Consider the following 26402-nt stretch of genomic DNA (forward strand, 5'->3'; position numbering starts at 1 on the left):
AACACATGAAGAGTGTGTAGGATGGGGACTGGCGCACCACACAGTGTCACCATGGTTAGGTTTTTTCCTTTCCCTGTCTGTAAATGAGGAGATGCTATTGACAGTCATGCTGGTCATCTGCACTGGGGACAGGAAGAGCGTCCACTGTGGGCCACACACTCACTGTGCGTGATGCTGTGAGGACACAGTGGAAAGGAGAGGCCTGGTTCCCACCCCCTGGCAGGGGAAGAGAGTACCCAAAAAGGGGGGAAACCCACACCCCGTTTTCACATGTCAAAAGGTGTCATGACAGAGGTCTGTCAGGCTCGGTGACACGTGGCCCCTTCTCCACCTCAGCCTGGGGATCAAATAAAGCTGTGGAGGGATTGAGCAGGCCTCTGCATACTTGGCCTTGATCTTTGGACTCCAGCTCCCTGGCTTAGCAGTTGGCTGTCCCTGTGGCCAGTCCTCTAACCCCCAGGCCTCCTGTCTGGCATGGGATGTGAAAGCATAGCCAGGGGGACACACAGAACTTGGCCCTGCCCATTCAGATTTTGGCAAGGGTCTCTGGAGCAGCTGATGGGCTCCTGTCACTGGGCCCAAAGTCTGTCCCAGATGATTCTGGCCTCACCTCTGGCTCTGTCTTCCTGGCCCCAGGCTCAGAGCCCAGGCTCTGGGCACACTGGTGCCATCCTTAGTGTGCATGTGGTGGTGACCACCATGGCCATGACCCCACCATCTACTCTTGGGAACCCCCAATCCATTCTAGGCTTTTATAATCAGAATTCTCCTTGCTTTGCTTTGTCTATCCAAACCCTACCCACGTCTGTCAAGGTCCACTTCAATCTCACCTCCTCCATGAAGCTTTCCCTGAGTGCTCAGCTCACACCAGTCTCACTGTCCTAAGCTTCCTAGTTATCTATTCCGTTCATTTGGAAATTATAAATGTACTTAATTATATTCTCAAAAAATATTTGAGTACCTGTTTGATTGAGAGGCACTGAGGATGAGTGTTGGAGGGTCTATTTAAGTAGGACAGGATCTTCTATCAAGAAGCTTAAAATCCAAATGGATGAAACAAAATTCTAAAGGGATGGCCTGGAAAATTCCCTGTTTCCATATGTTGCTTTTCAGGTTGGCTTTAATAATAATAAAGAAAAGTTATCAGGTGCTTGCTATGGACCAGTACTGTATTAAACACTTTTCAGAAGTTATTTTATTTAACCCTTAATAGCACCCCTGTAGGGTAAGTACTATTATTATTCCTGCTTAAGAGATAAGGAAACTAAAGTGCAAAAAGGTTAAGCAATTGCCCAGTGTCAGCTACAGAGAAAGCCAGTGTTTGAGCCAGGCCACCTGACTCCGTTGTCTATACCGGTAACCACAGCACCCTATTTCCCTGTGTTTCACTTTCCTGTACAGCTAGAGTGAAGCTCTTTGAAGTCACACACCCGTCTCATCCCCCGCACCCCGGCCCTGCAGCACTCAGAGCACCACTGCCTTCGTGGGTAGGAGGCACTGGTGGATAGGAAGTACTCAGTCAACAATCTGGGGTGTCTGGATCAGCAGACCCTGCAACAGAGACGGGGAAGGGATTGCCCAGGGTATCTTAGTTCTGGACAATAGAATTGGGAAAAGAGAGTAGGAGCCCAGGGCCCAAACGCTGCTGTGTACTAACTCTTAGCTCACACTGCCTCCTTGCTAACCTAGCCTTTTCTCCAGGCCTAGGCCAAGGATACCATAAAGGCAGCCAACTAGATATTAGGAGGGCTTTATATGAATACCTCCTCACAAGGCGGACAGAGGCCCGTTAGGAACAGGCCCAGAGGCCTTAGTGACTTCAGATTAATGCTCACCAGGACCAGTGAGTCCACATCATTGCCCAGTTCTGTGACTTTATGTCCTGTCTTGAGGACAGACTCAGCCTATCCCTCAGTTTGCCAAGTTACAGTGAGTGACTTCGGAGAACAGCAAGCACTTTGAGCAGGAAAATATCAGTCTTCATTCAAAGATCACTTCTTCATCCTAAATTTAATGAAAATCTTACAGCCCGATCACTCATCTGTCCTGTTATCTATTTCTTTCATAGTCATCGATTGCCCACTTGGTACAAGAAGCTGTGTAAGCACTGAGAAGGAGGCAAAAAATTAGCCGGCTTCCTGCCGTCCAGCAATTTATAATCTCGTGGGAGATGATTCTAATTCTATACATACCTGTCAACAGCTTGTGGATTGCCTGCCTGTTGCCTCTGTGCTAAGTGTTTTAATAGACTTTATCTCATTTAATCTTTATAACAAATCTGGATATCATTATCCCATTTTACTTATGATAGATCGTTCTAACCTGGGTTCATTTGACCTCAAAGTCAGACCTAATGGTGATACTGTCTGGCTGCCCATGAGAGATCCAGACAGTAAGGACCATTGAAAACAGAGGTCAAGGTCACTCTCGGCTTAGTTGACCAGAACTAGTTTGCTGGAAAAGGCTCCTATAGCAGGCCCCTCTTCTAATGATGCTTCTCACTGCCAACACCCAATTCATTTTTTTTAACTTTTTCTCCAGCCTGGCCTCCACAGAAGTACCGCATTAATCTTTCTAAGATGCAGCTATGATCATCATGAACTCTTAGGCTCAAAAACCTTCAGTGATCCCTGTAAAAATCCCAAACTACTCTTTTTATTTTATTTTTTATTTTTGGCTGGCTTGTACAGGGATCGAACCCTGAATCTTGGTGTTATCAGCACCACACTCTAACCACCTGAGAACTGGCCAGTCCCCCAAACTACTCTTTCTTTTCTTTTTTTTTGGCGGGTGGCTGGTATGGGGATCCAGACCTTGGTAGTATAAGGCTGTGCTCTAACCAACCAAGCTAACTGGCCAGTGCCCTCAGATTACTCTGCAGCCTGACATTTAAGGTCCTGCACTGGCCTGCTCCACCCTGGCTTTCCATCTTCTTGCTCTCTGCTCCCCTTCCCTGTATTCTTGCCAAACAGGACTACCTGCCATTCTGCATGAGGCCCACCTGCTGCTGCCAGGCCTCTGTCCATGCCTTTCCTCATCCTCATCTCTCCAACTCTTCCCCATCCTTAAGTGCCCAGCTTAAATGTCACTTGCTACATGACAGTTACTAAGCTAGAGCAAATATATATATATAAATGTGTATATATACATAAAACATATATATATAAATTTCTTTCCATCTATTGTGGTTTATGTCTATGTCTTGTTTCCTCTACTAGACAGCAAGCTCCTTGAGAGCAGAATCCAAATGTTATTTATTCATTTACATGTTTTTCCGTATCCCAGTATCCTAGTACATCTTTATATCCCTCCATGTCCCCCATATATCCCCCCATGTATCCTAACCCAACTAGAACTCCATAAATATGGCATAAACTAATATCAAAAATCAGAAATAAAATACTAAAGCACAGGGATTTGAATGTGCAGGGTCCTGCCTTGCCAGTCTTCCTTCGGAGGGTTCACCTTTGTACAACCTGTAAGGACATCTGGACAACCGCAGGTTCAGGGTCCAAGAAAGCCAGACAGATGCAATCAAACCCAGAAGGCTAAGATTATAGAGAACAATGGGTCATGTGCATAGTACATTGTAGAGGAAAAGGATGGGACAAATAGTTCAGGGTGGGGGTAGAGGAAGGGCTGTAATAGAAATAAATCTCATTCTTTGAAATACTGCCCAGCATCCAGGTATTTGAGGAATTTACCTCCCTTGCCTGGTGCAAACTGTGGCACCCTAGGCAAGCCTAGCAGCCTGGACTGTCCCTGGGGGACCTGCTGGTTTTCCCCTGAGCCCCTCTGGACCTATCGTCCTCTCACTTATCCCAGGGCACACGCTGGATGTGAACTAAGTCCAAAGGTAGATGTTCTTGCGCCAGCTGAGCATGGGCTCAGGTTGGCAAATAAGCCCTGGGCTTTTAGATTCAGAGTTTGAATGACAAGCAGAGTGAAGTTTTGTGTGGATGCAAACAAATCTTCCCTGATTTTGGCTGGTTCACTCAGGGACTCAGCACTGAGAAGGCTGAGCAGGCTGCCTATTGACTGAGAATTTCAGGCTATTGAAGCAGAAACAATTTTGTAAAGTTTATTGGGGGGCCGGCCCGTGGCTCACTCGGGAGAGTGCAGTGCTGATAACACCAAGGCCACGGGTTCGGATCCTATATAGGGATGGCCGGTTGGCTCACTAGCTGAGCGTGGTGTTGACAACACCAAGCCAAGGGTTGAGATCCCCTTACCGGTCATCTTTAAAAAAAAATTGATGGGCCGAGCCCGTAGCGCACTCGGGAGAGTGCGGTGCTGGGAGCGCAGCAGCGCTCCCGCCGAGGGTTCGGATCCCATGTGGAGACCGGTTCCCATGTGGAGACCGGTTCCCGCTCACTGGCTGAGCGCGGTGCGGGCGCGACACCGAGGGTTGCGATCCCGTTACCGGTCAGTAAAAAAGACAAAAAGGAAAAAAAAAATTGATAAAGTTTATTGGGAGCCAAACGTGAAGATCGACCCTGGGAAAAACCATCTGACACAGTCAGAGAAATGCTCCAAAGTTGATTGCAAATGACACAGGCTTTATAGACAGAAAAGTCTGAAGAAAGCAGAAGCAAAGAACAGAAGGCAGATTGTCATTTCAAAGTAACTTTCTGTATAAGGTGGGGGCAAGGAGACAGAATAATAGAAAAATAACTAATTAGTTAACACCAGGTGACTTCAGGCTGTCTCTTGTATAAGACTGAAGCAGAGGGAACTTCATTATCACACCTATTGAAGATTTAAACGGGACTGTTATCTTTTTCTCCTGACCATGACCTAAGTGATGTGGAACTCGGTAGAGGTGATTCCACTTGGTCTTTTAGTCTGGTTTGTTGGGGCCTACTGCAGTAACTTAGTCCAAAAGAACGGCTTCCAGTGATTTTTACTTAACATGCCTCAGCAGGAGGATGAGACCTCGGAAAAGGTGTCTTCATGCAGGATCTGAGGTGACGGGAGAGCTGCACCAGTGGGTGGGTGGGAGGAGGAGCGGGAGCTGGCAGAGTCTTCTCGAAGATGGGAGCAGCTTTCCATTTCAAGGACTGCAGGTCTGCAGCCTCACCATTCCTAGGATAGAAACTCATAAAAATAGCACTGTCAGGAGACATTCTTGACTCTTAGATGGGCTCTGTTCCCGAGCCCCTATGCTGGTTCCATTCAGCTGACACCAGCTTCCCAGACTGGCCTTCGGGCGAGTCTGCCTTTGCAGTGCCCCACCTTACAGCATGTAGCCTTCCAAAATCTAAGAAGCCTGCAAGAGCAGTTTGGGAAATAGGACACTTAGAGGCCCCATTACAAGTCCCATGGGACTTGTAGAGCTTGGATCTGTGGAAAACTAAGAGAAGGTAAATGTAAACTTATTAAAAGCAACTCACGAGAACAGGATTTCCTAACCCAAGGTCCATAAACCCCCAGGGAGGTCCATGTGAATACAGGGAGTGGTGAAATTATGTGAAAAATTACCCATGTATATGTATTTATGGCTGCATTTGGGGGTGGGGTATTGGGGGTTAAGGGTGAGGGTCCATAATCTTTATCAGATTTTGAAAGGGTTTGTGACCTCCTGAAAAGTTAAACAAAACAAAACACATTTTTCCAGAGGACGAAGGTGGGAACTGGGTGTCACGGGAATTTGGAGGACATTCCAACCCCTCCCATTTCCCCTGTGCTGCAGACATGCGTGCAGTGGGAAACAATGACAAATACAGGGAAGTGACGGCCACTTTTTAAAAAGACCTTGAAACAGATAGAATCCAGAGGATGTCCCTCCCAGATTTTCTTATAAAAGTTGCCTTCCTCTCTCCAGGTGCTACCTTTTCTTACCTGTCCTTCCTCCTTCCATTTCGTCTTTACTGCTACAGGGAACCTACTTGAGCAGCTGCTATTTATGCAATGAGAAACTGAGGCCAGAGGGGAGGGTGCTTATTTGTTAGGTTGAAATTAGGAGCCATGGTCCAGGGAAGGTTGAGTAGGCCCTACATCTGATCCAGTGGGGACCGAATTTTTCAAGCATGAGTACCTCTTTAAAACTTCAAAACCACTTTCAGATTCCTCCAGGTAGTTGTAATTGTACCTTTAGCATCCGTAAGTGAAAAACTGCATGCTGATGAATTATAGCAGTGTCTCTGCATATTTTATAAATAGCCCAGCATCAATGTGTGAGATGCACTATTTATTTGGTCTATAGGCAGTACTTGGTGTGTGTCTGGATTCAGGAATCCCATACTGTGAGTGTACCTCTCCTTCCCACAAAGTGGGAATCGCTGGTGTAATTTAAGATCTTCACTTTGTAGATGAGGAAACTGTGGTCTAGAAAAGTGAAACTCCTGGTGAGATGGGGTGGAGGCCTCTCCAGACCCAAGTCTCTTGACTGTCTCCTGGGCTTTTTGCAGGGTGCCCATGCAGCTGTAGAATGGACACCCCGTCTCCCACACCCACACCTCCTGCACTGCCCTCTCACTAAAGGTGTCCAAAGGGCACCGAGGGAAGAAAGGACTCTCTAGGGTTTTCCTGGTCTGGAAACAATCAGACAAGAGGGTCAACCATGCACCACCAGGCCTGGTGACAGCTCAGAACACAAAGCTATGACACACTGCCGTGGGCTGAGTGTGCCACGCCACGGGTTAAGCCTACCGTGTTTAGTCCTTACTCTAACCCTGCCAGTTAAGGATGACTGTCATCCTCACTTTACAGATGAGGAAACTAAAGCTTAGAGAGGTTGATGACAATGTCACAGAGTTACTAAAGGCTTTAGAGATAGGATTCAAAGCCAAGTCTAAGTCCACAGTCTGAGGAGGTGGCCCCGTGCAATACTGCTCTATGCAAGGCTGACTGGGCTCAAGATTCTCCTACCTCTCTAGAACTAAGTTACTTTGCCACCACTTTACCCAAGGAGTCGTTATAAACTCAGCCGTAGCTCCCAGTAACGTGCAGACCCCTCTCTTCCAGGAGACTTTGTCTGCAGCAAAAAGCATCCCTGCTGCATCTTCCAGGGGCCCAGGAGGATGCCACAGGCAATAAACAGATCATAGAGGGCAGAATATTCTTTAAACCTCTAGCTCACCACCTGTGTACAGAGGAGGCTGGAAAGTGTGTGTTTCAATGGTCATTCCTGCCTCTGCTCAGGCTTTTTCCAGCCTAAATCACTCCCTCCCAACTCACCCGCTAACTAACCAGTACAGGCCCATGTGAGAGCTCCCTCCTCCACAAAGCCCTTCAGCACCATGTGAGTCCACACCTTTTCTCTCTGGCCTTAACAGAGCTTCAGCCTTTTCTCTCTTGATTGGTGTAAGAGAGTCCTATATCCCCACCGGCTCCGTGCAAGCAGAGGCCAACTCTCACCCGCACTCTCTGTCCCCTACCCCAAGCGCCATCACATGAGGACGGACCTCATAAGTACCTGCTGAATTTCCTCCCTCCTGGACCATTCAGTCTGGCCACTGCTCCCCTCAGAAGTTGCTGGCCCCCACTCCCTGCCTAATTCCCCATGAGGCTAGAGACCTTTCAAAGTGCTGGGATTTGTTTGAGCTGCCCAGTCAGAAATAAGCCTGAGCTTTCTGAGAATCTCTTGTCTGTTGGGGCCCATGCAGCTCTGCCTGGAAGACACAAGACCAGTTTTTCTGCACCTGGGCAGGGCTCTGAGCACTCCAAGAGGCCAGTTCTTCAGGGCTTCGGCAGCTCAGCCTTTCGAAACCATCTGTGTCCAGGTGAAGGGCTAAAACTAGAGAGGGACGAGGGTGTTTGCAATGTTCGCCTCTACTCTGGTCACTTTCTCAAGGGCTCCTGTTAGCCCGTGTGTTTGCCTTTTGCTACCCTGGGAGGCTAAGGGCCTCCTTTTCTCTGCAGACTGAGACAGAAAGTCTATGGTAAGAGGCAGTTCAGCTCCTAATTCAACACTGCAGTCTCCCTGCAGCCCAAAGCTCTGGCATCGTGATTGAGCAGGCATCTGGGCCACAGTGCCGGCCAGCTGACCTTCACTTGGTCAACCCAGATGGCTAACTGAAGCCTGCTGGGACTCTGGAGTTATGCGCTTCTCTGAACCTTAGTTCCTTCATCTGTAAAGTGGAGGGATTGGGCCCAGCAGATCACTAAGTTCCTTCCTGCACTAACATCCCATAGTCCTAACACCCCTCTGGGGTTCCAGAACAGCACATGGCTTCCTCAACACTCCCCCCACCACATCCCCCCCTCACTGCTGACTTCCCACATGACTTTTAACTACACACCGCAGTCAGGGCTGAACCCTGGCATTGTCCGACCAGTAGTTCCTGCAGGTTCAGGTAGTCAGAACAGACTATTGAAAGAACAGGGTTGGGGCCGGCCCAGTGACGCACTGCTACAGTGCGCCGCTTGGGAAGCGCGGCAGCGCTCCCGCCGAGGGTTCGGATCCCACGTACAGATTGGCCGCTCACTGGCTGAGCGAGGTGCGGGAGCAACACCGAGGGTTGCGATCCTGTTGCCGGTCCCGGTCCGGTACGGGTGCAACACTGAGGGTTGCGATCCGATGCCGGTCACGAAAAAAGACAAAAAAGGGGAAAACAAAAAAAAAGAAAGAACAGGGTTGCTGTGGTCTGGCACCCTAGAAGACTTCAGAAGAGGTCAGAGGGGCAGTGTGACATTAAGTCAATAAATCAGATTCTCCCCTGGTCACCTTCGGAGAGTGCGTTGTCCTTTTCAGACTACCAGAGTATTATTATTCACTGAATAACTCTAATAACTATAATAATATCTTAAATTTTTACTTGTTATTTATAGTTTATGAAATGATTTTACATCTACTATATAATTTTAAAGTCCTCGTGACAACCTTATGTAGAAGACAGGGATTATTATTCCTATTTTACAGACCAGATAAACTGATCTTAAGGTGCCTTACCCAAGTTGCCCAACCAGAATGATAAAGCTGGGAGGGAATGTACTATGTCCTAAACAGAAACTGTAGGGACTTAGATGCCAGGAACGAATGCGCATCCTTTCAAGGCCACCTACTTTGCCATGAGAGAGCTCAGTATGAGCATCTGAAGGACCAATCTTGATAACATTCGAATATTATGCGAACTTGGTCTGTGGACCAAGAGCTTGGGGGTATTTTGAAGGGACCCTGCAGCACCTGTTCTATCCCTCCCATAAGAGCTGGGAAAAGCAGAGGAGGTGGTGAGGGAAGAGGATGCTGGGCCATTCCAGGCTGCTTTGTTCTCTCTCCTGGTAGTTTTTGTGGGTGAGAGGGAGTTGAGAGAGGTGGGCTTCTTGACCAGTCAAGGCCAAGGTAAAGAGAAAAGTGCTGTCTTTGTTTGGCTCCTTTCCTTCCTTTTCTCACTCCTCAGCTCTTGTTCAGAGCTAGGCAGGATGAGGAACGAAGGCTCTGAGTTTCCCTCCTGAAGACCAGGCCCCCACATAGCAATGGCAGCGGTGAAGGCGGACAGTGGGAAGGAGAGGGGGCTCAGGGTCTCCGCATGCCCCAGGCTCTGATTCTCGCAGGCCATGCTGTACTAGAAAGTGGCCAGGCGTGATTCTTCTCTCTAGAAACTGGGAAAGCACTTTGAGTGTGGCAACCAAGGCGCCCTGTGCGATCACTTCCAACTGAGCAAAGGAAAACAAGGTGATCCTTAAGAAGGTGAAAGAAGACCTTCATCCCCACAGCATGGCCCCGTCTGGACAGGTCAACCAGGTGAACGCCGGGCACCTGTTCTGTGACGTTATGTACTGCCCTGGCCCTCAGCAAGTGCAGCCGCTCTGAGACAGGAAAGGTACTGGATGAGGCATGGGAAGCTATTTGTTTTGGCTTTCTGGGAAGATTTGCTGATCTGAATCCACAGGATGACTCTGGAGCCATAGCGGACAACCTTGCACGGAAAATAAAACCACTTAGCTTGCATTTACCAAATGCCAGGCCTTGAAACAAATGATACATTTAATCCTCACATCTCTGTAGGATGGGAATTATCCTGAATTTCATTTTACTGAGGGTAAAGATCAAAGTCACAGGGATAGCAGGTGGCAGGCCCAGGGTTCACACACAGGGAGGGTGGCCCCGAAGCCAGCACTCCTGGCCAGTGCACAGCACTGCCTCCGTGTGGAGCTGCGCATGGACCTGGCACTGCCCATAGACAGAGCAACCTTCTGTCACATGGAACCAGGTGTCATGGTGAAGGCCCAGGCTTTGGGGTGATCCACACCTCTAGAGAGCAGGTGACTTGAGATCGATTTGTGAAGAGGAAGTCCTTTCCTAGAACACAGGGCATTGACCCTGCTGCCCACAGAGGTTGCCCAGCCTCTGTAGCTAAACAGTGAGCTGAGGAGAGGAAATCAGAACGTCCTGGGGTGTGAGCAGAGAGACATAACACATGCAGCACTGTGGGGACCGAGGACCTGAGCCCAGCTGAGCCCTTGGCTGGGTGGGCCTTGGCTGCAGTAACCATTCATGGGAGCTCAGGGAACCGTGAGAAAAGGCATGGGGCCAGGCTGGGCCTTTTATCCCCGGAGCTTGAGAGCTTCACAGACACCCCTAATTATAAGCCCAGGAAGAAGGGGAGGTAAATTGTCATGCTTTGGCCAGGCCGCTTGTAAAAACAGGTCTGAAGGCAGAAGGAATGCTCGGGCGACGGGCACGGAGACAGGCACTGGAAGGAAGGCTCTCAGCACTGGCCAGGCTTTAATTGCATGGGGAGAAACCTGAGAAGCCTTTGTCAGGAACGCTATGTGCTCTCACCCCATGTCTTTCTTCTGGTATCCTCTTAGCATGCACTAGGCTTCACTACAACAAACTTGCTTAGGATAGGGGACCTGGGACAAGAACAGGGGTGGCCACTCTCTTTTAATGAAATGGAGGCAATTCTAGCTTTGTACGTGCCCAGGAAGGCACCCAGGAACTTTTGATCCTTTATTGGCTTACTAGGGATTCTTGCCTTCAGAATTAGGTCATGGAAGAGCCTACTATATAGAAGGGTGTTCCATTTTGAACACATTTTAAGGGTACGAGAAAAGAGAGCAGTATCCGGTTTCCTTGCACCACTCAGAAGTCTCGCTTCTAATTTATAAATTGGTGGCTAGGCCGATTTTGTAGTCTCCAAGTCCCTGTTCTTGGCATCTTGGCCTCTTTCCTATTTGGAGAGGGTGTGGGAGTGTTGTTCCTGGTGATGCCGTGCAACCTGTAACACTGTCATTGCCATTGTCATTGTCCCTGGAACCAGAGCAATCACATTTTTCACGGTGACGAACAGCACACACATGTGGCATTTCATTCCCAAATAATTCGTACAGCCACCACCCAAGGATCCGGGCTTCCGGCCTCCTAAGACCAAGCCAGTGGTCCTACACACACTTCTCTCTTTCATGCAGTCCATAATCAGCAGAGTGCAAGAGCTCGTAAGATGTAAACCACACGGGGATCAGTAGCTTGTAGGTACACGGTCTGGTTACTCAGTGCAGCTGGATGGAGTTAGTCCCAACGATCATCGGGTTTTGTCACTGCCTTTCCTTCCTTCTTTCCCCCTCTAGCTTCTGTTCCTGGAGAAGTACAAGTCTTCCTGTTGTAGGACTTTGTCTCCAAATCTAGTCCACATGACCAATTGGAATGGCGACACGGTCCCAGTTTTTCATACTCAGAAATTCCCTTGAACCAGTCCTTTACCTTCCCGAGAACTTCCTCTGCCCCAGCAGACTCTCATTAGTCTTTCTAACCAGTTTACCTCTGGCCCATTGAAAGTACTCCTTTCTAGGGCTGGCTGGCTGATCAGCTCAGTTGGTCAGAGCGTGGTGTTGTAATACCAAGCAAGGTCAAGGGTTCACATCCCTGTACCAGCCAGCCAACCCCCTGCCCCCACCCAAAAAAGTCCTCCTTTCTGTAGCCCTTACCCTAGGTAACCCCCCATAGTGTGTGTCCTATCTCAGAGAAGACTCCTCAGTTTTTCCTTGTCCCCTTCTCCCCACACACTTCCTACATCAGCAGCACGTGTCTGCCAATCAGCAGGGTCTTCTCTGACATGGGCATGTGAAGTCGTGTGAGGCACATTTCCTGTCCCCTGGGAACGGGCAGCCCACAGGGCAACGGTCTTACACGTGGCCTTCTGTGACGCCCCGTGGCATGTGCTGTGCACGTGTAATGAACCAAATGTTCGGGGAGAACTGAGAAAGAGGGTTACGTTCAGCCTGTGGGGGCTGAGGATGGCTTCTCAAGGGCTGCGACAGCTGGGCTGGGCTTTGAAGGGTAAGTAGAATTTTGTCCTGTAGAGAAAAGAATGAAGCAGGTATAGCCTTTGCAAGGGCAGAGTCAGTTCTTTCAAAAAATCATGCTCCTTTGGATATGCATAAAGTGTTCCCACTTACCACCCTGATCTCTGAGATTCTGATGTCTCTTCCTAATTGGGCCTTCATCTCTCCTTTGAGAATTACTCATTTATCCGATGTGGGAGATAATTATAGCTTATCATTTGTATAATGCACAGTGAAATCAGAGCGGGTCCTCCCTGCCCCACCTCCCGCACTTCACGTTCACACAAACCGCTCACCCCGATTCTTCAGAGCGACTGTGGGAGTGCAGAATCCTCCTGGAGTCCCTATGTGGCCTCTGTGGGTGGTGTCAGGGACATGGCGTGCTAAATGCAAGAGGTCAGACCTCAAACTACGTCCTCCGAGCTCGGGACCACAGCCCCCAGCCAGGCGGTGTCCTTGTCTGCGTGACAGCTGTTGTTTTCCACCAAGCGCTGCTGGGGCGCGCCACGGCGTGTGAAGACACAGTCCTGCCCTCAGGCCACTGGGTGCCCGAGCTCGACAGACACCAGCGCTGGGTGCAGACACAGTTCCAGACACAGGCGGCTGCGCCCTGCGCTGTGAGGCCTTTGTTTCCCTCTCTGAGTAAAACAGCGCGTGACCTGGACGACTTCCCGGACAGGCAGCGCTCAGGAGGACAGGAGCACGCCCGTGGTTGAGGATAAGAGGGAGGCAGGAGCCATGGCAGGGCACAGGCCCTAAACAATGTCTGGGGATGGAGGATCGAGCCGTGGTCAGAGGCAAGTGGGAGACGCAGGGGGAGGAAGAGAGAGGGAGCGAGGACAGGCCCAGAGGAGGCAACAAGAGTGCCACCTGCTGAGCCTCCCGTGGGCACTGCAAGGCACACGCCATGGCCCCTGCGTCCCACGGCCCAGCACCGATGGACCAAACCAAGCCCCGCTGAGCAGATGCCCATGGAGAAGGCTGGAAAGTAAGGGCAAAAACAATCAATGAGGACGAATCTTCTCGGCGAGGCCGTGCGATGTCATGCAGAAGATACCGGGGACCAGCCAGACCAGCCGGGTCCCTCCCCAGTACCATTCTTACAGCCATGTGTCCTGGGTTCCCAACCTTGCTTTCCTCTCCTGGAAAATGGGTTCTTGTAGGGTTTAAATGAGACAGCCCAGTGGCATGCACAGAGCCTGACACGTGACGGAGGGACAGTAATTATTCCTTCCATAAAGAAAAGCCATTTAGTCTTTATTCTAAAATACATAAAAAAAATATAGATTAAATGAGAGAGAAAGATTCAGAAAAAGGAGAAAGAATAAGTTTGCATTTTTCCTAGAAGCCACAGAAATAGTAGGTTTGACATAGCTGTCATTAGCATATGGGAGCTATTCCTGGCATGTCAGAGCACCCCCCAAATCAGGCCAGCCAGGGATGGAAGGAGCAGCACCGAGCCTGGGGACCCTAGGCCAGGGATCCAGTCCAAACTCTGCCATTGACCTTTGTGGCTTTGGGCACGTCACTAAACCTTGCCTTGGCCATGCTTTGCCTGAGGCCTTCTGTCCCTTTTACCCCTGATTCTGTGATTCCATGAGGCCTGCTTGGTGTCCGTTGGAAAATACCTGGATTGATCCACCAACCAATCAGTCAGGCAATCAATCTATCAGTCTATCTGGTTCTCCTCCGATCCTCCTACCACTGCAGTGAGGGAAAGGATCCAGTGCGCCAAGAGGGTGCTGCGGACGCGTGGGTCCCCTGGCTTGGAAGGATGCACAGATCTTTACCAGGAACAGAAGAGACTTAGGTGCTTTTGGTTACAGATAACAGAAGTAAACCTAAAGCATCTAAAACCAAAAAATAACGGGCCAGCCTGTGGCTCACTCGGGAGAGTGTGGTGCTGATAACACCAAGGCCACGGGTTTGGATCCCTATATAGGGATGGCCGGTTAGCTCACTTGGGAGAGCGTGGTGCTGACAACCCCAAGTCAAGGGTTAAGGTCCCCTTACCAGTCATCTTTTTAAAAATAAACAAACAACAACAACAACAAAACCCCAAATAGCTTATTATAAGGAATCAGGGTCTCTCCCAAGAACCACAGGCAAGAGATCAGGGAGGCCATACAAGGGCCTGGAGCAGAACTTTCCTAGTTCTATAGGAAGCCCAAACAAACCCAGGCAGCTCCTCTCTCTCTGCCTCTCCAGGGCTGCCTGGCCTCCGACTTCTGCTTCTCCCTGTGAATCTCGGTTCATGTAATCAGTACAGGTTGAATAGCAGCACTGAATCTCATTTCCTAATTCATGGGAGAGAGAATCTGATTGGCCCTGCTTAGATGGGACACCTACCCCTCATCTACTCAGCCATGGCCAAATGAGCAGGCATCCATAGACCAAATATAATGTCACTAGGCTACCTCCTAGGTGTGACTACCCTGACGCCCCGAAATGTGTTGTATTAGAGTACGAGTTTGACTGCTATAACAAGGCACTAAATAATCACAGCTTAGACAAAATGGAAGTTTATTTCTCTCCTGCGTATAACAGTCTGAATGCAAACAGTCCTGGGATAATACGGTAGCTCCACAGTGTTAGGGACCCCAGCTCCTTCTAGCTTGTGGCACTGTTCTTACAATATTTGCCTTAGACACATGGCTGGAGATGGAACACCACAAAGTTTACTCACCAGCCAGGGAAAGAGGGAAGTAAAGGATGCAGAAGGCATGTGACTTCCTTCTAAGGGCACAATTGTTCCTGCTAAGTTCTCATTAGCCAGACCTTGGCCATATGGCCATATTGCAGGAGAGACTGGAAAATGTTGATTCTAGCTAGGTGGTCATGCATCCAGTTCAAAATTCTGCTATCGCAAGAAGGTCAAATAGATAGTGAGGGACAACCTCCTGCAATCAGCAATAGTGGCCTTGGTTCCTGGAAACTCTAGGAGTTTTGTCTCTTCTCACTGTCGCCTTGGGAGCAGATTATTGCCAAGGAAGAGATGTGGTGGGCTTGAGAAGAGCATCTGCATGGAAATACTTCAGAAGACGTGCCCAGGAGGAGCTTCTACTAAATGATTTCTGACATCTGTGCACTCTCACACCCCTTAGAGAAAGGCATGGGGATGACTTGCCTCTTCCCCTATACTGACAGGGCACAGAAAAGGAAGTTCTCGGGACAGATTGCAGAAGTGAATTTGATAACACAGCGCTCTTTAAAAGTAGATGTTCAGTGCTGTATGTTCTCCTAGTCCTAGTCTAGTTTAGCCCAGTTCTGCTAACCAAGAGGGAGTTGAAGTCATTTCCTTCAGACTCCAGACCCACATATTGTGTTTCTGCCTAGCAACCCCAACCTGTGGCTGTGCTGGGCAGAGACGTGCAGAGCAGCTAATCCACCAGTACAGCTATGTTGAGCGCCCACTGTGTGCAGGGCACAGACCTGGCTGCTGCAGAGGAACCCACTGAGGTAGGAGGTGTGACTGACAGAAGGCTCGCTGAACCCTTCCTCTCAGCCACCAGACAGGCCTTCTCTGGAGCTGAAGGCTGCCTGTTCCCCAGTAATTACTTGGTTCCAAGTCAGTGGATGGGCTAATGAGTCCCGATGCATATGGTCACTGTGCCTTCACCCACAGTGCCTCCAGCATCTCAGCACCAGGGTCTGGGCTGTGGGCTGCAGGCAAGAGAGGAGGACGTCCAGAGTGGCTGCTTTCACTTACTTAGCAGCATTGATTCTTTGTCCAGAGCTGTGTGCTTGCGTGTGCATGTGTGTGTGTCAGGTTGGGGAAGGCAGAAGGGTGGTACCAAATGACTGGGAAGTTACGAACTCAACGTGGACTTTGTAGCTCTTAGTCACAGTGATGTCAAGATGAGGTAGGAGAGTTGGGAGCAGAAAGAGCCGCAGGGTAAGTGTCAACTCAGGGTCACACTCTGGCTACAACTGAGCTGTGTGAACTTCTATGTTCAAACATCATTTCTGCATTTTAAAAAAAAGGGATAATAATGCCTTGCTTGACTCAAAAGAGTTTACAAAATAGAAAAGAGACTTGGGCTGTAAGCCTTGTGTTTATTCCTCTCTGTGGCCCCTGTGGCGCCTGGTGCAGCACCTTGTGCATGCAGTAACTCTTCAGTCAGTGTTGTCTAAATTGAATTAAAAACAACTGTCCTGTTTTCTGTTTTTCTTAGATGAAAAAAGAAAAGAAAAAAAAAAAAGAAACACCCTGAAATCACCTGACCCACTTTATATGTGAGGAAACAGGCCCAGTGAGGGACAGTGACCTGCCTAAGGTCACACAGCCTAGCTGGGAAGATTAAACCTGGAAAAATGCCTGAGACCTGACACGTGCTCTGCATTTACTCCACATTAGTGTCCTTTCTTTCTAAGTGGCAGCACGAGGAGTAGAATCCAGATCTTTTACCTCTGACACCTCTAGTTCCTGCACCCCGCTGTATTGCCTGAGTTGCATGGCTGGAATCAGCCTGTTAAAGCTGGAATGAGATTAGTTAGCAAGAGCTGTTGCGACGCCTCGTCTACCAAGCCGCTCCTGTGCCATGGTTTGAGCACAATGGTTAAAGAGCAGGGACCAGACTACCTGGATTTGGATCCTAGTTCTGCCATTTACCAGCCAAGTGACCTCATTTAATCTCATTATACCTCAGCATTCTCATCTGTAAATGGGAATTGAAATTGTATTTAACCTCATGAAGTTGTTGCGAGAATTAAATAAGATAAAATAATGTACTTAGGAAAGTGCCTGGCAGATGGTTAATTATTGTTTGCTACTATTTGAGGTGAACGTTTGGCTTTTATTGCTGTAGTGGTGGCTATAGAGTTCATAACTGTGGTCAGCCTTCACAAGGACAGCCATTTGATGATGGTAGCGTTTGTTATTACCGAATAGGATAGGATTCCTATAGATATTTTAGAAGGCTCTATAGTATAAATTCTTGAAGGGCTGGGGTGCTGCTCTCTTTTTGGTAGGGACTTAAGGATTATCACAGTGTCATGCAATTGATGGACAATTAGAAAGTGATGGCCAATAACTCCTGAGGAAGATCCAGACCCTGGAGACTCATCCTTTATCCACAGCACACGGAAGGCTGGGATGGGACACTGACTTTCTACAGGAACATTTCCTTTTTCCTTTAAAATCTTTAAAATCCCAACTTCCGGGCCAGCCTGGTGGTGCACTGGAGAGTGCGCCGCTTGGGAGCGTGGCGGCGCTCCCGCCGAGGGTTCAGATCCCACATACAGACCGGTTCCCGCTCACTGGCTGAGCGTGGTGCGGGCGCAACACCGAGGGTTGCGATCCCGTTACCGGTCAGTAAAAAAAAGACAAAAAGGAAAAAAAAAATCCCAACTTCCATTCAAATTTGTTCTGCATTGGAAAGTCAATGGAACCCCCAGCACAAAGAAAGTGGCTGGATGCCAAAGGACCGGAGCCAGGAAAACTATGTGAGAGGCAACCTTGCTCCTGCCAAGGATGGGGATACGCTTTCCTCTGTCCACCCCCGCAGCGGGCCCCCACCTCCCCACATCCCCTGCCCCTTCCCCCCCCGTCCTGTGGGCCACAGGTTTCTGCCTGAGAAAGCAATTAGGAGCTGCTCGCTCAGGGTATTTCCTCCTGACCTACTTCCTGAGCACCGGGCAGAATCCTTGCTCTGCTGAGAAAGGCAGCATTAGCTCAGCATTCCCCCAGCCGAGCGTCATCCCAGATGCTGAGTGTCAGTCACTTGCTCGCAGTCAATTGCCACACCTGAGAGCTGGTTCTTCTTAATGGCTTCCTATGTCGACACCTGGCCTGACTAACCTGACGGGTTCCTGGAGTAGACCCGAAACCTGCCTTCTGGTATAAATGTGCTTTTCGCTTTCTCAGTGGTGTACTTGTTTTTGTAATTGGATGTGCAACCACCATTTGCCATGGTCCTACGAACTCTTCCTGAGATTGTCGTTCCAAAGTACTTCTCATTCAATCACCACCATCCTCCTCCTCCTCCTCCTCCTCAGAACACCTTACAGGGTACCTACATGTGGTCAGGTATTTTACATCTTACCTCTAATATGCCCAGTACCCTACTTTTCGAGGCAGCTACGTTAGGACAGTGCTTCTCAGACTTTAATGTGCATATAAATCACCTGGGAATGTTGTTTAAGTGGAGATTCTGGTTGAATCAGTCTAGGGGAGGCCTGAGACTCTGCATTTCTAACAAGCTCTCAAGGAATATTGCAGCTGCTGGGTCTAATTCCTTGAGTAGCAAACGTCTCAGGAGGAATCTCCTGGTTGCAAGTGGCTGAAATTCATTGTGAATCAGTTAAGCAAGAAGAGGAATTTATCATAAGGATATTAGAGTGTCTCACAAAGCCAAAGGACAGGATTGCAGCTGGACCTCAGGAAGACTTGGAACCAGGGATTTAAATGCCTGGAGAACGTCTTGGCCCCTTCACTCTGCTTTCTCCGTACACTTAATTCAGTGCCTTGTCCTCCTTCCCTCCCTTCCTTTGTTTCTTCCTTTCCCTTCTACTCTGTGTAGTGCTGACGCGACTCTACCCACAGTCCTGTGGATTCCATGTCTTCTTCCTTGGTTTATTCCTTTGTTTTGATGGTGCGTATCTTCCAGTCATTCCCAAAAAAGTTAGCTAAGGAAGTCAAATTTTTGTCTACTAAGATAACTGAAAACATCTTTACACTTGATTGATAGTCTGGTTTAGTATGAAATTCTAGCTTCTAGTGTGGCTGTTGGGATATCCGACGCCATTTCAATCCTCTATCCTTTCTATGTCATGTTTGAAAGTTTTTAGATTCTTCTGTACGACCTCCAGTTCCGAAAGTTCACAATGACGTGCCTTGGGGTGGGTCTTTTCTCACTCATTATACTGAGCACTTGGTGAGTCCTTTTGGCCCAGAATTTTATGTCCTCTGCTCTACAGAAAAAAAAAAAAAAAAAATGGGGGGCAGCTGGCTGGTATGGGAATTGAATACTTAACCTGTGCTGATAATACCAAGGTCAAGGTCAAGGGTTTGGATCCCTGCACCGACCAGCTGCAAATAAATAAATAAATAAATAAAATAAAATAAAAAAATAAGGAATTAAACATGGTTACTATATGACCCAGCAATTCCACTCCTATGTGTACATAATAGCCAAAAACTGGAAAAAACTGAAATGTCCGTCAACTGAAGAATGGACAAACAAAATGTGGTAAATCCATGCAATGGAATATTTATTCGATGATAAAAAGAAGTGAAGTATTGATACATGCTACAACATGGATGAACTTTGAAAACTTTACGCTAAGTGCAAGTCACAAAGGACCATATAATATTATATTTTTGATATAAAATGTTCAGAATAGGAAAATCTAAACAGACCGAAAATGGATTAGTGGTTGCCTAGGATGAGGCTGGGGGTGGGGAAGGGATGGGTACAGGGTTTCTTTCCGGGTTGTAGAAACTGTTCTAAAATTGATTGGGGTGATGGTTGCACAACTCTGAATATACTAAAAGCCACTGAATTGTACCCTTTAAATAGGTGAATTGTCTGGTATGTGAATTACATCTCAGTGAAGCTGCCGCCGTAGTTTCTGGAGTCCATCCACCATGTCTACCCGCAGGTCTCCTGTGTCATCAGCTTTGAGTGCGGAAGCCTCCTGCAGGTCTTGTGCACAGTGCTCCTGTGTCAGCACCGTATGAGGAGACTGCGTCTAAATGACATATCAGTTCTTGACTGAATGGTGGTTTAAGAGATTGCTACTGGCTTCATTAGGGCGTGTCAGTACTTTAAAAGGATGTTTATCAAGTCAGATTAATAAATTGGGTCTGACTTTACTCTCTATTCCCATAGAAATGATATATTTTATTTTTTAAAAGTTAATCTTAAAAAGATATCTCCTTTTATTTACAGCAAATATTACAAAAAAGCACCTGCCTTCTTGCATGCCTGGGAATGTGTTTTAGATGAGGATGCAAACCCAGTTCATTCATTTATTGAACAAGTACTTAAGCATTCACGGTGCGCTGGCTACTCTGCCAGCCTCTGCGAACGCAGTGGTGCGAGGTGACAGAGCGGAGAGAGGTGGGTAACAAGCCTGTAGGCCAATGTGGACGATCTTTCAAAGGACAGAGGTCTCCCTACCAGAGGAAATGGAGGTGTCTTAAAAATTGAGGAGTTCAGAGAAACTTCTACACATCTTCTCTTTCACCCTTTGAGAGCTCAAGATCGATGTTTTAAAATTACACAAATATTAGAACAACCCTAACAAATGGGGAAAAAAAGAAATTTAACAATTCTGCCACACCTGCCTTGCTATGAATCCAATTTCAGACCATTTCTCCACTCCACCCATTTCTTTAAACCTTCGAGCTTCACTGCATGTCTCTCAGAAAGACCCAGATCAAAAGACCTCCGAAGACGCATTTTGAGAAATTCGGACCTGAGGCATTGAAGCTTGGTGGCAGCCAAGACCCCCCAGTTGCTCAGGACATTGCTGGGAGGAGTAAAGGAGTGATCGTGAATCTCAGTGCCAATTTGCTCTGGGCATATTCCCCAAGATCAGGAATCAGGCAGGGGAGGGTGGCAGTTCAGGGCCCTGCCAACTGGGCAGAAGGAGCTGGTGCTGATGCCTGAAGCGTCCTGAGTGTGTGGCTGCTCCTACGCCCAGAGATGGGCAGGGCAAACACTGATGCTAGTAAATCAGTGGGGACATCTCGGGGAGGAATGTGAGCCCCCCTCGGGCATGCTGGGGTGCAGGCTGATGAGCTGAGGAGCAGAGGCACTAGGCCAATCCCCAGTGGCAGGGTCGGGAGAGCCTCCACACTGCACACCTTTGGTGGGACTGAGTGGTCCTATTCCCCCAACTCTGCTGAGGCAAGTCAGAATTCAAATCTCAATGGAGCCATGAGCACTCTGTATGTCCTTGACAAGTGTCTTACCCTGTCTGAGCTGTTTATTCATCTGTAAATGGGATAATAATCCCTACCTCGCAGGACCCTGTAGGGGTCAGAGATCATGCTGTAAAGTCGAGCAAAGCCTCTGGTGCTCGATGTGTGGTAGTTTGCATTGTGGCCAGGACTCCTACCCTTTTCTTGAGGGCTATGAGCTCCCCTACATTTGTAGAATTTAGCTTTGTTATTCTGATCTCTTGGTGAGTGGAATTTTTAAAAAATTCTTAAAACATTTACTTTATGATAGGATATAACAGAGTAACGCATGTTTTCTATAGATTCTTTGGATGTTTGGGGAAAAAAAACATTGAATCAAAATAATCTATAATCTGGGCCAGCCCGGTGGCGCACTGGATAAGTGCACTGCTTGGGAAGCGCAGCGGCGCTCCCGCCCGAGGGTTCGGATCCCACATACAGACCGGTTCCCGCTCACTGGCTGAGCGAGGCGCGGGAGCGACCCCGAGGGTTGCGATCCCGTTGCCGGTCCCCGGTCCAGTACGGGGGCAACACTGAGGGTTGCGATCCGTTGCCGGACATGGAAAAAGACAAAAGACAAAAAAATAATAATAATAATAATAATAATCTATAATCTGACTCTACAGAAATAACCATAGTTAAAAGTTTCACGTTTAGTCTCTCAGTCTTTTTTTGATGTACATATCATCATAAAGGACACAAATTTGGTGTCGTACTTTGTGTTCTAATGAAATTATTTGGACATTACCCATGACATCATACATCTTACATAGTATCATTTAAAATAACTAGGCAATATCCCACAGTGTGCTTGTACAGCAATTTATTTAACCAGCCCCTATTGTTAGTTACGTCCAGTGTTCACTACACAGTCACGTGTTGCTTAATGACCGAAATACATTCTGAGAAATGTGTCATTAGGTGATTTCATCAGTGTGTGAGCATCGTACTTGCACAAACCTAGAGAGTGCCACCTACCACACACCTCAGCTATGTGGTATAGCCTATGGCTCCTAGGCTATAAACCTGTACGGCATGTTACTCTACTGAACGCTGTAGGCAATTGTAACACAGTGGTAAGTATTTGTGTATCCAAACGTACCAAAACATAGAAGAGCTACAGTAAAAATAAGGTATAAAAGATAAAAAATGGTGCACCTGTAAAGGACGCTTACCACGAATGGAGCTTGCACGACTGGACGTTGCTCTAGGTGAGTCAGTGAGTGCGTGTGGAGGCCTCAGGTGTTCCCTTACACACCTTAGGCTTTATAAACACCATAAGCTTAGGCTGCACTAAATCTACATATAAAAAAAAAAAGGAATTGCACTACAATGTTACAATGGCTGCAATGTAACTAGGTAGTAGGAAGTTTTCAGCTCCATGACAGTCATGTGGGATCACTGTTGTATATGTGGTCCATCACTGACTGAAATGTCATTATGTGGCACATGACTGTGTAAATGTACTGTAATGAACATTCTTGCTTTTTTTTTGGCAGCTGGCCAGTAAGAGGATCTGAACCTGTGACCTTGGTGTTACCAGCACCATGCTCTCCCAAGTGAGCTAACCGGCCAGCCCTTGTAGTAAACATTCTTAGGGCCGGCCCTGTGGTTCACTCGGGAGAGTGCAGTGCTGGTAGCACTGAGGCCACGGATTCGGATCCTATATAGGGCTGGCCGGTGCACTCACTGGCTGACCGTGGTGCTGACAGCACCATGCCGAGGGTTGCGATCCCCTTACTGGTCAGAAAAAAAAAAAAATTGTTTTTTAAAGCTAAATCTGTGCACATATTTCTGACTATTTTCCTGAATAAATTTCTAAAATGAAACTACTGCTTCAAATGATTAGCATATTTTTAAGGCTTTTGAGATTCACTGACAAATAACTAAGGAGGAAATATTTTGTAAATGTGTACTGTATCTACTTATTCTACTAATTCTCTATTTTTCTGCTTATGAAAGGAATACGTACTTGACAAAAAAATTCAAACATTGTAGAAATATGTATTAAAAAGGATTTAAGGGCCGGTCCGGTGGCACACTGGAGAGTGCGCCGCTTGGGAGCGCGGCGGCGCTCCCGCCGAGGGTTTGGATCCCATGTGGTGACTGGTTCCCGCTCACTGGCTGAGTGCAGCAGGGCGCAACACCGAGGGTTGCGATCCCGTACCGGTCAGTAAAAAAGACAAAAAAAAAAAAAAAAAGGATTTAAAATTTCCCTTAATTCTATCATCCAGAGATTATTGCTATTAACAGTTTGGTATATATTAGGAGTACCTCGAATGACTTTAATTAGAGACTTTGATTGAATTGATGACCATGTTTCGAATGTCTCCCTTCCTTTCTCATTTCTCACAAGCCCAGGCTGAGTCGTGGCTGAGCTTCTGCTTGGAAGGTGGCCCGTGGCCAGGTCCATGCCATTCATGCCCCTGGCACAGCCCGGCCTGGTAATAGGGCAAGCTCGGGCAGCATCTCCAGCCTTGTCTGGAAGCCATGCCGTTCCCTCCCTGGGCAGAGGAAGAGCCAGAGGGCGGGGGCAAAACTGAGTTGCGGATACAGCCTCCTGTTAAACATCGGTTCTGGCACCTACCCCCTTGATGAGTGAGAACACCTGTGATGTAGCCCAGTATGGAAACATCTAGTTGGGCATACTAGAAACAGGTCACCGGCAAAGTGCTATCTGGACATATCTACACGCACGTGGGATTACAGCCATGGGCTCATGCATCGTGTCAGTGCACAGATTCTCTATGTGAGCCGCTCTTTAGCTCCCCATCCATTAACAAGCTCATTTCTTTATGGGAAATGTATCTGCAGATGCTTGTGAAATGTTTTTATATGTTAGAGATTAACTCGTCTCTGGAGGGGAGCTCCCACCTATACACATGAGTCCAGAGTTACAAGGAAAATCTTACTGGTGATAATAAAAGGTCCTTTGTACTAGAAGGGTTCAACATTGCACTAGAGGGGTTCAACAAGGCAGAGGCCTGGGCCCTCTGGCCTTTAACAGTCCAGCATTCTTCCCAAACTAACAATGCCCCAGTCCACCCACACCTTCAATTCGGAGATAGCTCTGCTTTCAGAGGCACAGGCTCCTGAAACACTTCTTAATCTTGATCGTTAATGGTAACTCCAACTAATAAATTCTCCTCTTCTTTGGCTTCTAAGATCCCATCTCCTCCATGCGATCTTCTTGGCCAATGTCAAATTTGGCCAATGTACAAATTTCACTTAACTGTCCTTTGTCTCAATGTACAAATTCTTTGAGACATCTTCAATTCATTATATGCATATAATATCTCCTTGGCTTTATTAATGAATAATATGTGCTGCCTTTATTCTTTGATTTGTCTGACCTATTTTCATTTGTCCATTCCTTGTAAACTTTAAGTCCATCAGTGTAAGACAGTGTTCTCATGAGTCACCATGTTCTCGTACAACACTTAGTATCTGGGGTAAACATAACGGCGACTCCAGAAGCCCGTCTGTAAGAGTCCATCTGATAATAACAGCAGTACTAAGATTTATGGGCCAGGCACTGTTGTGAGTACTTTACATGGATTAACTGACTTAGTCCTCACAACAACCCTATCAGGGAAGTACTATTATTATTTTCACGCTACACATGAGAAAATCGAGGCATAAAAATGTTGACTGACTTGCGCAGAGTCACACAGATGGTGGAACCCAACATCACCCGTTAGCCCACAGCCTACAACTGCTAACATTTTAAAGTTTAACTTTCTATTTTTTCCCCCTTGTATATAAAGACATTTTGTTTTATTTTAGAAAATTGGGATCATAAATGTACTTAACAGGTGTTAAGTGTGTTGCTTTGTGCAGGATATAGATTCATAATATTTGTGACATGCCATTTTAATTTTAAGAAGCTATTCACGTGACAGAAGTTTAACGTTTTTGATGTCTATTAATCTTTTCCATTGTGATTTCTACCACTTTTTTTTAATGTTCAGATGATCCTTCCCCATTACAGGGTCACTATGGTGTCTTCCGGTTTTATTGTTTCTTTTTCTTTTTTTTGGCAGCTGGCCAGTGATAGAGATCAAACCCTGGGCTTTAGTTGTTTCATTTTTTAACTTTATTTTTTTAGAGGAGTTGAAGTTTCATAGCAATATTGAGAGGAAGGTATGGAAATTTCCCATATACCTCCAGCCCCCCTCCGCACAGAAAGCCTCCCCCATTGTCAACATCCCCCACCAGAATGGTACATTTGTCACACCCGATGAGTCTACATGACACGTCATCATGCGGAGTCCATGGTTCATGTTGGGGTTCATTCTTGGTGTTGGACAGTCTACAGTCTTGAACAAATGTACACCGACATGTCTCTACCGTCTCAGTATCACACAGAGTATTTCACTGCCCGAAGAGTCCCCTGTGCTGTCCTGTGCATCTCTCTCTCGCCTCCCAACCCCTGCCACCACTGGTCTTCTACTGTCGCCATAGTTTAGCACTTTCCAAAATGTCATATAGTTGGATTTGTAAAGTATGCAGCCTTTTCAGACTGGCTTCTTTCCTTTAGTCATTAAGTTTAGGGTTCCTCTGTGTCCTTTCATGGCTCGATAGCTTATTTCTTTTTAGCAACAATCCACTGTCTGGATGTGCCGCAGTTTATTTGTCAGTTCACCTATGGAAGGACATCTTGGTTGCTTCCAAGTTTTGGAAATTATGTATAAAGTTGCTATAGACACTCATGTGCAGGTTTACGTGTGGACACAACTTTTCAGTTCATTTAGGAAAATACCAAGGAGTGTGATTGTGGACCACATGGTAAGAATATGTTTAGTTTTATAAGAAATTGCCAAACTGTCTTCCAAAGTAGTTGTGCCATTTTGCATTACCCCCAGCAGTGAATGGCAATCTCTGTTTTTCCACGTTCTTGCCAGCATTCGGTGGTTTCAGTGTTCTGGATTTTGGCCATTCTAATCAAATTGTTGTTTTAATCTGTATTTCCCTGATAACATATCATGTGGGAGCTTATTTATTTATCTATTTATTTATTTGGCAGCTGGCTGGTACAGGGATCAAACCCTTGACCTTGGTGTTAGCAGCATCATGCTCTAAACTAATGAGCTAACTAGCCAGTCCTCAAATATGTTCTTTATTTTTTCTTGAATCATAATTGATTATACATATTTTGGGGGTTCAACATTGACGTATGTTGATCAAATCAATATTATTAGCATATATATTATTACAAATTGTCCTTATTCTTTTTTTTTTTTTTTTTTTTTTTTTTTTTTTTTTT

General features: G+C 47.1%; 1 protein-coding gene across 1 annotated transcript in view; it reads left to right on the forward strand.

Annotated features, from left to right (window-relative positions):
- The first annotated feature begins 15619 nt into the window (after nt 1–15619).
- Nucleotides 15620–26402, forward strand: part of NINJ2 (ninjurin 2) — a 39798-nt gene continuing 29015 nt past the window's right edge. The window contains exon 1 of the mRNA XM_008577728.1: nt 15620–15687. Within this exon, the coding sequence (XP_008575950.1) occupies nt 15628–15687 (60 nt within the window). The 5' untranslated portion in view covers nt 15620–15627. The remainder of the gene's footprint in view (nt 15688–26402) is intronic.

Source organism: Galeopterus variegatus, unplaced genomic scaffold (assembly GCF_000696425.1).
Source record: "Galeopterus variegatus unplaced genomic scaffold, G_variegatus-3.0.2 Scaffold70, whole genome shotgun sequence".
NCBI classification, from domain to species: Eukaryota; Metazoa; Chordata; class Mammalia; order Dermoptera; family Cynocephalidae; genus Galeopterus; species Galeopterus variegatus.